Below are 12,036 nucleotides of genomic sequence, written 5' to 3' on the forward strand. Positions count from 1 at the left end.
AGGTGGAGTTCCTTCTCTGATTGCTGGGCTTTCTGTTGGACTTTTGGCTGGCTACGGAGCCTACCGTGTCTCCAATGACAAACGGGATGTCAAAGTGTCATTGTGTAAGTGAAATGTTGACCCCGGTTACAGAGGAAGAGCCTGGAAGATGTTCCCTTCATGTTCTGTGCCAGGCTTACTAGGAAATGAACTGTTGAAGTTAAATGTCTGAGTCCATGCCAAGGCTGGACAGAACTGGTAAGAAATAATAGTACTCAGAGCCTTCCTCTACCTCATGTTTTTACAACGCATGTTACTGGAAAGTAAGTCAGAAAAGGCATTGGGATTATGACGAGAGTTTCTTGTAGCTTTCCTAGGTGTACAATTAACATGCTTTTCAAGTCGCTGTGAAAACGCCTTTGTATAGCTTTACATCATCCTCGTGTTCAGGGCGCAGAGAGCTTTTCCGTACAGCGATGCCTTAAGAGAACAAAGCTGGCTTCCTTCTCCGTTCTTTTCTCCAGCCTTTAGTAAGACATGCCTGTTGGTTAACTCCACCCAACCCCCAAGGTACTTGGCTTTTTAGTCCCTTGACTAGCAAGCACTGATAATGTTTGACATTCTAATTCATGGTATTTGGGTTTCAGTTACAGCTTTCTTCCTGGCCACCATAATGGGTGTGAGATTTAAGAGGTCCAAGAAAGTAATGCCTGCTGGTCTAGTTGCAGGCTTAAGGTAAGAGCCTTTCTGATCTATGGTGCCCTGTGCCAGCATTTCCGAGTGGTGACAGTCCGTGGCAGTGCCACCCTGAATATGACCAGTCTTGCCAAAGCTCTGGCAAATTTTGTGAAGAATTCATTTCCATGGATCTGGAGATAGGCTCATTTCCATGGATCTGGAGACAGGCTCACTCACTACTCTGGCAGGCTTGGCTGGCGGCCATCTGTAACTCCAGTTCCAAGGGATCCAACACTTTTGGCCTACATGTGCACTAGGGACACATAGCACACAGGCAAAACATTATTACACAAATAAAAATAACTAAATATATTTTTTAAAGGAATTAGTTTTCTTGCTAGAGAAGAGGCTCAGCACGTGAGTACTTGCAGCTTTCTAACAGGAACTGGGTTTGGTTCCCAGAACCCACATCAAGTGGCTCACAACCACCTATACCTTCGGGTCCCGGGAATCTGGCAATGTCTTCTGAACTCTGAAGGCACATACATGTACACACACACACACACACACACACACACACACACACACAAATATACACACACAATAGAATGATCATTTGAAAGGTCAAATAATTATTATGGTAAGTATTATCATGACAGACTTAAGCCACCATAGATTCAGTCTTTGGTGTGATGATGTTTCTCTCTGATCCACTTTCTAGTGTTCAAGCAGATATATGTATTTATATTTATCAAAATAAAGAGTTAAGTTCTCCTTCAGTTGGCTCATCCACTTGTAGCAGTAAATTCATTTAGGGCCCTTTAGAGAATTAGACAGTGACAGTCCAAGTCATGGAATTTTGAAGGGAGATAAGTTTTTGAAAGTAAATAACCTTAAATTTCTCTCAGTAGGATCCAGTATATGCATTTCCTTTATTTGTTTATTTATTTGATTGGGTATTCAGTATATGTCTTAGTTAGGGTTTTGCTGCTGTGAACAGACACCATGACCAAGGCAACTCTTATGAGGACAGCGTTATCATCAAGGCGGGAACATGGCAGCATCCAGACAAATTATGGGGCTGAAGGAGCTGAGAGTTCTACATTGTCATCTGAAGGCTCCAAGGAGAAGACTTCTAGGCAGCTAGGATGAGGGTCTTAAAGGCCACACCTACTCCAACAAGGCCGCACCTCCAAATAGTGCCACTCCCTGGGCCAAGCGTAGCTAAATCAATCACTATTAGTTGATTTTCTGTTTCTGTGACAGAATACCCTAACAGGAAGCACAATCAAGGACCAGATGGTTTATTTCAGGGGTATGTTCTAGAGGGGATGCATGTCACATAACACAAAGCAGCACTGGGTGATCCAGGCTTGGGAATCAGGAAACAGAGTGATCACATTCTATCCACACAGAGAAACAGGAAGATGGCCAGGCAGTACAGCCCCAAAGCCTGCCCCTTACTGACCTACATGTTCCAGCCAGGTTCCACTTCGTACTCGTGTCAAGACCTTTTCAAACAGAGCCACCAGCTGGGAATCAAGTGTTCAAATTCATGAGCCTATGGGAGTACTTGTCACCCCACGCCTAGTTATGAGTTAGTTACCTGTTACAGATTCAGTGCTGAGACTGAACCCAGGGCCTTGCACATGCCAGACAAATACTCGGCCACTGAGCTATATCCCCAGTCCAGATCCTGTTACTCAATCCACCAAGTTAATTACATATTACCAAATGAAATACAGAGAAAACGTTTCTAATTCCTCCTGGAAGCTGCTCTTGTGTGTTGAAAGCCACAAACATTGTCTCCCTTTGGTGCACATTTTCATTTTCCAGAAATTATTCCAAAAAGGAAGTATGCAGAGCCTAATGTTCACTGTGGTTGTATTTCTAATAGAAAATATAATAAGCTGAAAAACTAAAGCTGCCTAGAAATTCACCAGAAGAGATATATAAATATTCTTCCATTTAATGCAATATTGACCAGGCATTTATGTATCATGTTTTAAAAACTAGTTAGTGCCATTGGAAATTAATAATATCATAATAAAATAAAAACAGGACCAAAACACACCAAATATAATTTGACCCAATGTTTAAAAGTGTCTGTGGCAATAAACAAGATGGAAATACTTCAAGCATCAGTAGTATTTTGCCCTGGGTTATGGCCTTCTGAATGGTTTTATGGTTATTTTGTTGCTGTAGAATTTTCTAGCGTGGCTCTGTATTTATCTAGTGTAGTGATCTTTGTTTGTGTGGAGTAGTGCCAACAACAACTTTGCAGTCTGTCCCTGAACTAGGTGATCTTTGATACTGGGAAGGATCAAAAGTCATTAATGATGAAGAGAGGACCTAGTTCCTGCTACTCGCATAAGTCCCCACTGAATTATTCCTTAATGCTTTTTCTTTATTAAAAAGGTGTGTGTGTGTGCGCGCGCGCGTGCGCGTGTGTGTGTGTGTGTGTGTGTGTGTGTGTGTGTGTGTGCTTGTGTGCGCACGTGTGCACGTGCAGGTGCCTACAGAGACCAGAAGAGTTCGTCAGATCCTTGGAACTTGAGTTACATGTCATTTATTACCATAAACATGTGCCATGGATGCAGGAATGGAACTCTGGCCCTCTGGAAGAGCAGCAAGTGCTCCCAACTGCTGAGCCAGCTCTCCAGCCCCCTTGACAAGGTCTTCCCAGTGGCTCATCTTCAGTAGCTTTTGGAAGTCTGCCCTTCTCCCTGACCTTTCTCCCTTAAACCCTTATCTGAGCCTTTCAGAACAGCAGGTTTGGTTTCTCTCATCTGTTAGGGAATATTTTCAAGTTGCATCTGGGAAGTTGGAACACAGGAAAAATGAGTCCCCCTTCCTTCCTCTGAGCAGGGCTGTGACAGAGCCCTCAGCACAGGGACATAGCAGGGCAGCACACAGCATGCCTGTCCATCAGCGTGACTGTCCCTCTTTCTTCCTCTTCTTTTGACTCAGCCTCATGATGATCCTGAGACTTGCCCTGCTGCTGCTTTAGCATCTAGAGAAGCTGAGAGCCAAACTCCCAGCATGCTGTGCCTGGCCTGGCAGGTTCCTGCATTGAAGTGATTATTTTAAATACATGGGAAATGTCTTATATTGAAATGAAAATAATGTCACTCTAATATTTAAAAATCATTGGCAATGTTTATTTGTTCCCCCCCCCAATGCCTTTTTATTTAATGCACAGTTTTCAGATGTTTCTGTTTGCTAATCCTGCTCTTTGATGTTTTGTTACAAGCTCATTTGCTTTGTCTCTTTTATATCTGGAAATTGGGGACTTGCAATTTTCTGCTTTTGACAATTCCAAACACTATGACTAAAATAAGTTAAATAAGTTAACTGAAACCTGTCAGACAATGGGATTCCTGGGGTGGGCCACAGGAGTGTTAATGAATTCTATGTTACTTTGTACTTGGGGGTTTTATTTGTATTATTGGAGGTGGGGCGAATTTGCATAGAAGGAATTCTATTCTCAGCACATCAGCGTCCTGACAGAATGCACTCAGTGTTCAAATAAAATGCATCTTATTCTAAGCCTTCTCATTCATTTCTGTGTCTTTTTTAGAAACTCAATCACTCAATCATTTTGGCTTTAACATGTTCATTAGTAGTGAAAAGGATGTCGGGGGTGGTTGTTTACACCAGACCTCCATACTTCTCAGGGGCATCTCCCTGTCACCCACGCCCCTATGAGATCACCACGCCATGTGAAGACCAGTTATAACTTGTAATGTCCAAGACAGTTTAGGGACCAGATGAACCCTCAGGAGACCCCTGCCTCTTTTCAGTGTCTGCTATGGTCTCTGGGAAACCTGACCCTCTCTTGGTGCCTCAGTTTCTCACCCCTATGGGGGTGAATATGAATGGCTAGCTTGCCCTCCAGGGTCCCAGGCTCACAGATCAGTCCTTCAGACTGTGGCCTTAGTTGACATGCAAGGGGTGGAGAGCTGCAGCTGCTGGAATGGTAGGCAGGAGCCCTTACCCTCTTGTAAGTGCAAGCAGGACACTAACCTGTCAGCCATGAGGAGTTGAGGAGGGAGCAAGCACAACCATTAGTGAAATCAAGGAGGAAACCCATACCAACTTAGTGTGCTTTCAGTGATGCCTTCTTAAAAGGCCAGACAAATCCCCTCTGATTCCAGCAATGCTAATCACATGACTTCCACCAGCCAGACTAGAAATGGCAGGAGGTTTGCTTCCTTGACAACAGGCAAGGTTGGCTGGTTTCACACTGTGACTGACACTGGAAAAAGGGTGAGTTGTTCGATTGGTTGTAGAAACGCTTGCTGTATCTGGAAGATACCCCATTGATGGAGACTTTAGAAGCTCTTGGAAGCTACGCTGCATCCTGGACTTCTACCAACAGGCAGTGAAAGTGAGTGAGTGTGTGTGTGTGTGTGTGTGTGTGTGTGTGTGTGTGTGTGTGTGTGATTGTTGCGTTTTGGTTTTTAACCTTTGAGGGTGAGCAAGATGGCTCAGCAAGTGAGGTTGCTTGCTGCTAAACCTGATGACCTGAGTTCAATCCCCAGAGCCTACAGGGTACAGAGAGTTGTTCTCTGATCTCCACCCATGTGCCACAGCAAGCACAAGTGCGCACACACACACACACACATATACACACGCACACACACGCACGCACACACACACACGCACACACACGCACGCGCACACGCACGCACACACACGCACACACATATACACACACACACATACACACACACACACACACACACACACACACGCGCACACACACAAATAAATGTAATGAAAACTCAATGACTTTCATTTACTCCATGTGAGCTTATTCTAGCAGCATACAGAGTGCAGAGGACCCCTGCTTGGGTTTTCTGGACTCACTCTTGGCAGCATTGTCTCATTTCGAGCAGGAGTTGGCTCTTTTAGTATATTAATAGTTTTCTAGTAGTTTATTTCCTTATACATGTGTTATTTCTTTACTAACATACTTCCCCACGCCTTCTTACAAAACACTAAACTGTGGAGTTCTACATTTAAAAGTGTGGATTCTTAAAACATGGTCATATGTTTTTGATTTTAGAGATTCCTTCTGTTTATGTCGAAGTATATTTTATCACAGAGAAGCATGCCTTTGCAAACATGATGTAAAAGCAGTTGCAGTTTCCTGCACTGGGCTGGCACAAACCTGGGTCTGTCAACAGCTCAGCATGGTTAGGGAGGGGCTCAGTTGTTAGCAAAGGACGATTGCTGGGGAAGGGCAGTGTTTGTCTTTAATTGTGTATGAAAGCCCGTAAAGATGAACATGCCAGGTTCCAATGGACAGCTCTAACTGCATGGCCACACTGCCAGTTGAAATGGTTTACAAAACAAAACAAAAGCAAACAGTGTGAGTATGGAAGTGGACTTGGAGGGAGGAGGGGCGGGGAGATGGGATGACAAGGGTGAGAGCAAATCATCAAAGACTGAAGTAAATCGATAAAAAAAAAAAAAAAAAAAAAAAAAAGAAGTTGGACATTCGTTTAAAAAAAATCTATAGCTCAAATGTAACTTTGCAAGGGAGTTTCTGGATGTTTTCTGAGCACACTCTGTACTTTGGGCCATTATGTAACTGTGGGGAATTATGTAATCACTTGTAGCTGAGTCAAATTAGCTCCTTGCGTTTCTCTCAAGCCACAAGTGTCCTCGAGCCTTTGGCTTTCATTGTCAGGTTCTTTGCTGTGTGCCACATTCCACACTGCTGAGACAGAGCACCAATCAGATTCCCTTGACTGGAATTAAAGGACATGTTTCTATTCATCATGAAGCCCTTCACAGCAGTCCACACACACGCACTCACATGCATGACACATATAAAACTAAAATACAGTTGACAAAAAAATCCAGCAAAACCAGTGTTGTGAAGGCTTGAGAGATGGATGGCAAGATCACTGGCTGCCCTTCCAGAGGACCAGCACCATATGGTTACAATATATTCAATTCTGGGGAATCTAATATCTTTCTGTGATCTCCCTGGGCACCAGGCTTGCGTATGGTACACAGACAGACATACAGGAGACTCATACACATAGAAAAAAATTATTTAAAAATTAGCTTTGTAGCTCTACCTGCCTCTGATTGTAGCATATGTAAGACACCAGTCTGAAGCACAAAGATCAGAAAGCTCTGGGCCCTGGCACAGCAGTGTGTATTGTAAACAGAGAAAGGAAGCCAGGCAGAGCAAGCAGAGGACAGGAGAGGGCCTTCCATTGTGAGGGAGGTGTGTTTTGCTTGCAGTTGGGCAGCAGGAGGTTGCCTTCAAGGGTATGCTGCAATCTCATTATACATCAAGGTTGACTTCAGCTTAGTGTGGACAGTTCTTTAATCAAAACAAGTTATTTCAACGCATATGGCACCTGACCTGTGGGGAGGACAGTCACTCCTGCGTACTGACTGTGGATGAAGAACGGAGATGAGACGTCTGCCCTCAGTCTCTCCTGGTCTCATTTTCTATTGATCCAGTAAGCTCTATGTTCACCTTCTCTCTGGTCATGGCCAGGGTTTGAACCCCTACCCTCTCATAGTATCACACTGAATATTTATTTATTCTTTTTTTTATTATTTCACTATAATAGCTTAGTGAGGTCCAAATCAGAATAGGTAATAAAACCTAGACTTTTTATTTTAAAGACAGGGACTCACTGTATAGACCAGGCTGAATCCTGGACTTTTGGGTTAAATATGAATTTGAGTTGCTGGTACAACCCACATATCAGGGCAGCCACTACTTTCTCTAATTCTTCTGGGGTAAAATGCTGGCAAATTCGTGAGTCTCACGAGTGTATGACTGGTACTTAGCAAATGTTTCCTTCACCCCATTCATCTGCACTGCTAGGAAGTGAATGCAAGAACATCCCCCCTTTCCCAAACCACGAAGCAAAATACAGCCTCCACGGGCAGCACACAGCTTTCCGGCATGAGCAGGGAATTAGCAATTAGGCTTAGAATTTGAATCTTTGAACTGCACTGAACCCAGTGTGAGTTTCACTTTGACTCCCATGTGGCTTAACAGCCAAGGAGCTGAAGAGTGGATGCTGTCTCCTTATCCATGACACAGTAGCAGCCTCTGGTTCCCGGGGCTTTGGGCTCTGTGACTCCCAAATGTGCCCTTGTTTTACTGCTGCTCGCCAGGTGTGAATCATACATTCATGAGTGGACACCGTGTAAGGTAGTCTTTGCTTCTTGCCTCTCTTTACATGGTTCCATTATTTACAACATGAACGTAGCAACAAATATGGCCATGCATCCGATAACATTTCAACCCATGATGAGCCTCATAATTGACAGTGGTACTGTATGAGTAGAGTGGAGATAAATGCTTTTGATAAGCTAATACAACACAGCCATTGTAAACCAAAATACAGCACACTGGGCACAGATTTGTGGTAATCTTAGTATAAATAGATCCACCAAGCTTTCCATAAGAATATGGAGTACACAGTCATGTGCCATCCCAAACACAAGTTTTATAGATTTATTTTGAACTTAACGTATGTTTGAGTGTTTTGCCTCCTTGGATGTCTGAATGCCACATCTGTGGTTGGTGCTCCCAGAGGTCACAAGAGGATATCAGATCCTCTGGAACTGCAGATCCAGTCATGAGTTGCCATGTGGGTGCTGGGCACCAAACCCGATCTTCTGAAAGAGCAACTCATGTTCTTACCACCTGAGCCATCTCTCCAGCCCTCCAAATAATGGTTTTTAAAGATTGATTTTTAAAAGTTATGTCACTACATCTAAATTATGTATCGCTTCATATCTCTCTGTGTGGTTCTGTATGTGTGAGTGCTGGGGCCTGCAGGGATCTGAGCTGTCGGATGCATCTGGAACTGGAATCACAGGTGGTTACAAGCTGCTGTATGTAGGTGCTGGGATCCAAACTCAGGTCTTCTGTAGGAGCAGAATGTGCTCTGAACTGCTGAGCTGTATCTCCAGCCCCAATTCCTACTATTGGGTAAAGACAGTAGGCAACTGGGTTTGGTATGTTTTTGCTATGCAATATATAGTGTTCTGAAAGCACTGAGGTAGCAGAATAAACTCCATTTTGTTCTTAAGACTTCATTCTAAGATAACTTGCCCTTAGAGAGACATGGCCAATGAAGAGGCAAAACAAACAAACAAACAAACACCAGCAGGCCAGATTCCTTCTTCCAAACTCAATTTTAAGCTTCTGTTTGGAGAACGCTGCTGTACAGAAAGCTATGGTCTGCTGAAGTGATACGACCCCACCCTTGGACTCCTGGAAGGAGACCAACACCCCTTTACCTTCTCATTAATGCCAAGGCTTTCAAACCCCCACTTGCATTTTTTTTTTCCTTTATAAACCTCTTTTACCAGGACCTGGGGGTCACTCTCCTTCCTGTTCCATCAGGAAGGTTTATAGCCTAAGCTTGAGCTTGAATAAAGACTGTCCTGGGCTTGCATCTGAGTTGTGGTCCCTGGTGCTCTCTTGGGTGTTTTGTGAACTGGGCACGACAGTCCATTATTATTTTGCTTGAAAAAAAAAAAAAAAAGTAAAGCTAATTGTGGTGAGTTTGCCAGCAAGTGCTTCAGCCATCTTCAGTTAACTGTCTCTCCACTGTTCGTATCAAGAGGCCCTGAGCAATCTCTGACCCCTCCACTTAGGTTTCAGAAGTATATTCCACAATGTTCATACAGTGAAGAAAAGGGAAATTTCTTAGCAGTTGTTCTGATCTTTAGTGATGCATGCCGACAGCTCACTGGAGTTCTACATAGACTGTGAGAAATGCAAGAACCCATAGACTAGCACGGATGGGCATCATTAAGAGCTTTAAAATAAATAATGCTTCTTCAGTTCTTTGTCATCACAGTAATCCTCATGCACCCGTTATCACCACAACCTCTCACCCGAGAACCTGGCAAGCACAGCCCTGTCTCATCCCAGGGATTCCTGAGGCTTGTTAGCATCTCAGAGTGGCTACTAATAGGTTCATACTAAGGAAAGCATTTCAGAAATTGCTGAGAACCTACCATAAAAGGACACGGAGTGCTTCAGTACAGTTGACACTGATCAACCATCCCCCGTGACATGCATTTATACTTGCATGGCTTGGCTCACTGATGCGTGGACTGATGCATATGTAAGCAAGTTGAGGGACTGTTGCTGGCGACAGGGCAGAATGAAGTGCATCTGGTCACGCTTGGCTGTACCTGCCTTAGAGATGGACTCTGATCAGGACAGCTTAAGTCAGTCCTAAGAGTGACCCCATCTACTGCCTTCCACATATTAAAGGAAGGAAAGTTTTTGCCTCAAGATCTCTCTAGACTCTAGGAGACATCACAATTTGAGATCCTCATTTCAATGAGGATTTAAACAAAGCATAAAATAATGTATGCATATTATTCTGGAATTAGAACTGTAATTATTAAATAAATATTTCATGGTATTACCCGATTATTACTTTGCGGAGCTGTGGAGTCAGTTGAGTAGTAGTACTTGGTTAGCATGTATATATAGAGTGCTGACTTCCATTCCAAGGCCTGTTTAAAAGAAAAAACACAAAAGGAAAAATAGAAACACTGCTACCTAGTGAGGTGTGAAAATCAACTGTGGTTATTTACAACATCACAGCAAGGTTTTACAGAGGCGCATTGCTGGAATTAAAAATAACATATGTGTGCTATATATTGTGTAGCCGTAGAAAAAAGTGAAGCACTGATACACGCTCCGACAATGGTGGATCTTGAAGTCATTGTGCTAAGTGAAAGGAGCTAGGACTGTCATGTATTATATCGTGTTTCTATGAAATGTCAGAAAAAAGAAGTCCACGGGGAATGCTAGAGACAAAATGTAACTACTGAGCCGACAAATGGCCAAGAAGCCGTGCTAGAACCAGATAGGAATGACAGCTTATCCACAGCGGAAATGTGCTAAATACCACTGTCATCATCGCTCAAACGTGCGTAATGTCTTGTGAATTTTACCTTTAAATAAACTCCCAGAAAGAAAACTTTAAGGTATGAAGATCTAAAATATGGCTCAGGAAAGAAAAAGAAGAGTTTTACATAAATGAAAAGAATAACATGTCTGTGATCTACACATATTCATGTGGAAGAACTTCCTTTAGGTTATTACAGGGAAGGAGAGTGGATGAGAACACAGATCCTTTCCCGATCTCACAGCTGCATCCCAGGTCTGCCTGGGTCTTGCACTCTGTATCCACCCTCTCTCCATCTCTCAGGCCAGGCTGTTACTGTGAGACACACTGCTGTTCCCTGTGCAGACCCTATGTGCACATGCCTTCCCATCCTTAGTTCCTCAGCTTTATCTGTGGGAATCGGCCATGGTGGCTGTGGTCAGACTAGGGGACAGCATACAATAACAGGGACTGCCTTCAAGTAGGCTGGGATGGAGACCTCTCAGTAGCCCATGATAGTTCTTTGTAAACAACAGTTGTTCCCATTTCTCCTAACCATAGCCTTGGACACCAGCTGTACAGATTTCATTTGTGCATGAAAGCTTTTCAGTTGGCCTTGGTGTGCATAATTATTCTATTCTATCTGACTTTCTTCTTTCTCCTTCTGCTCTGGTGAATTCTGTGAAACCAGATGTTCCCTGATGTAATGATACTTAAGCAATTAAAAATTGAGGCATGGGGCACAGCACAGCACAGTCCCAATGGCATAGGTGCTTGCTGTGTTCTCGTCTTGGAAACAATGCAATAACTGCACAATGGTAGTTCCAGGTTAATGCTTGACTTGCAAAGAAAGTTTGAAGAAATTATGAGAAAATGAATTAGAGCCATCACGAAACTCAGAGAAAGAAAAAACTATTAAAGTTATTAAATAAGTTTCACACAACACTTGAGAGTGTTTCCTGGATAAGCAAGTATAAAATATATGAAATCTGTTTCTCCACATCCTCACCAGCATCTGCTGTCACATGAATTTTTGATCTTTGCCATTCTGACAGGTGTGAGGTGGAATCTCAGGGTTGTTTTGATTTGTATTTCCCTGATGATNAAGGATGTTGAACATTTTTTGAGGTGTTTCTCAGCCATTCGATATTCCTCAGTTGAGAATTCTTTGTTTAGCTCTGTACCCCATTTTTAATGAGGTTATTTGAATTTCTGGAGTCCATCTTCTTGATTTCTTTATATATATTGGATATTAGTCCCCTATCTGATTTAGGACTGGTAAAGATCCTTTCTCAATCTGTTAGTGGCCCTTTTGTCTTATTGACAGTGTCTTTTACCTTACAGAAGCTTTGCAATTTTTTGAGGTCCCATTTGTCGATTCTCAATCTTACAGCACAAGCCATTGCTGTTCTATTCAGGAATTTTTCCCCTGTGCCCATATCTTCGAGGCTTTTCCCCACTTTCTCCTCTATAA

At 43.1% G+C, this 12,036-nt stretch overlaps 1 protein-coding gene across 1 annotated transcript in view; it reads left to right on the forward strand.

Moving 5' to 3' along the window:
* Positions 1-4,206, forward strand: part of Tmem14a (transmembrane protein 14A) — an 11,898-nt gene extending 7,692 nt beyond the window's left edge. Inside the window, exons 3-5 of the mRNA XM_021199185.1 lie at positions 3-104; positions 627-714; positions 3,628-4,206. Coding sequence (XP_021054844.1) covers positions 3-104; positions 627-714; positions 3,628-3,667 — 230 coding nt within the window. The 3' untranslated portion in view covers positions 3,668-4,206. The remainder of the gene's footprint in view (positions 1-2; positions 105-626; positions 715-3,627) is intronic.
* The last annotated feature ends 7,830 nt before the right edge of the window (positions 4,207-12,036 follow it).

Source organism: Mus pahari, chromosome 5 (genome assembly GCF_900095145.1).
Source record: "Mus pahari chromosome 5, PAHARI_EIJ_v1.1, whole genome shotgun sequence".
Taxonomy (NCBI): Eukaryota; Metazoa; Chordata; class Mammalia; order Rodentia; family Muridae; genus Mus; species Mus pahari.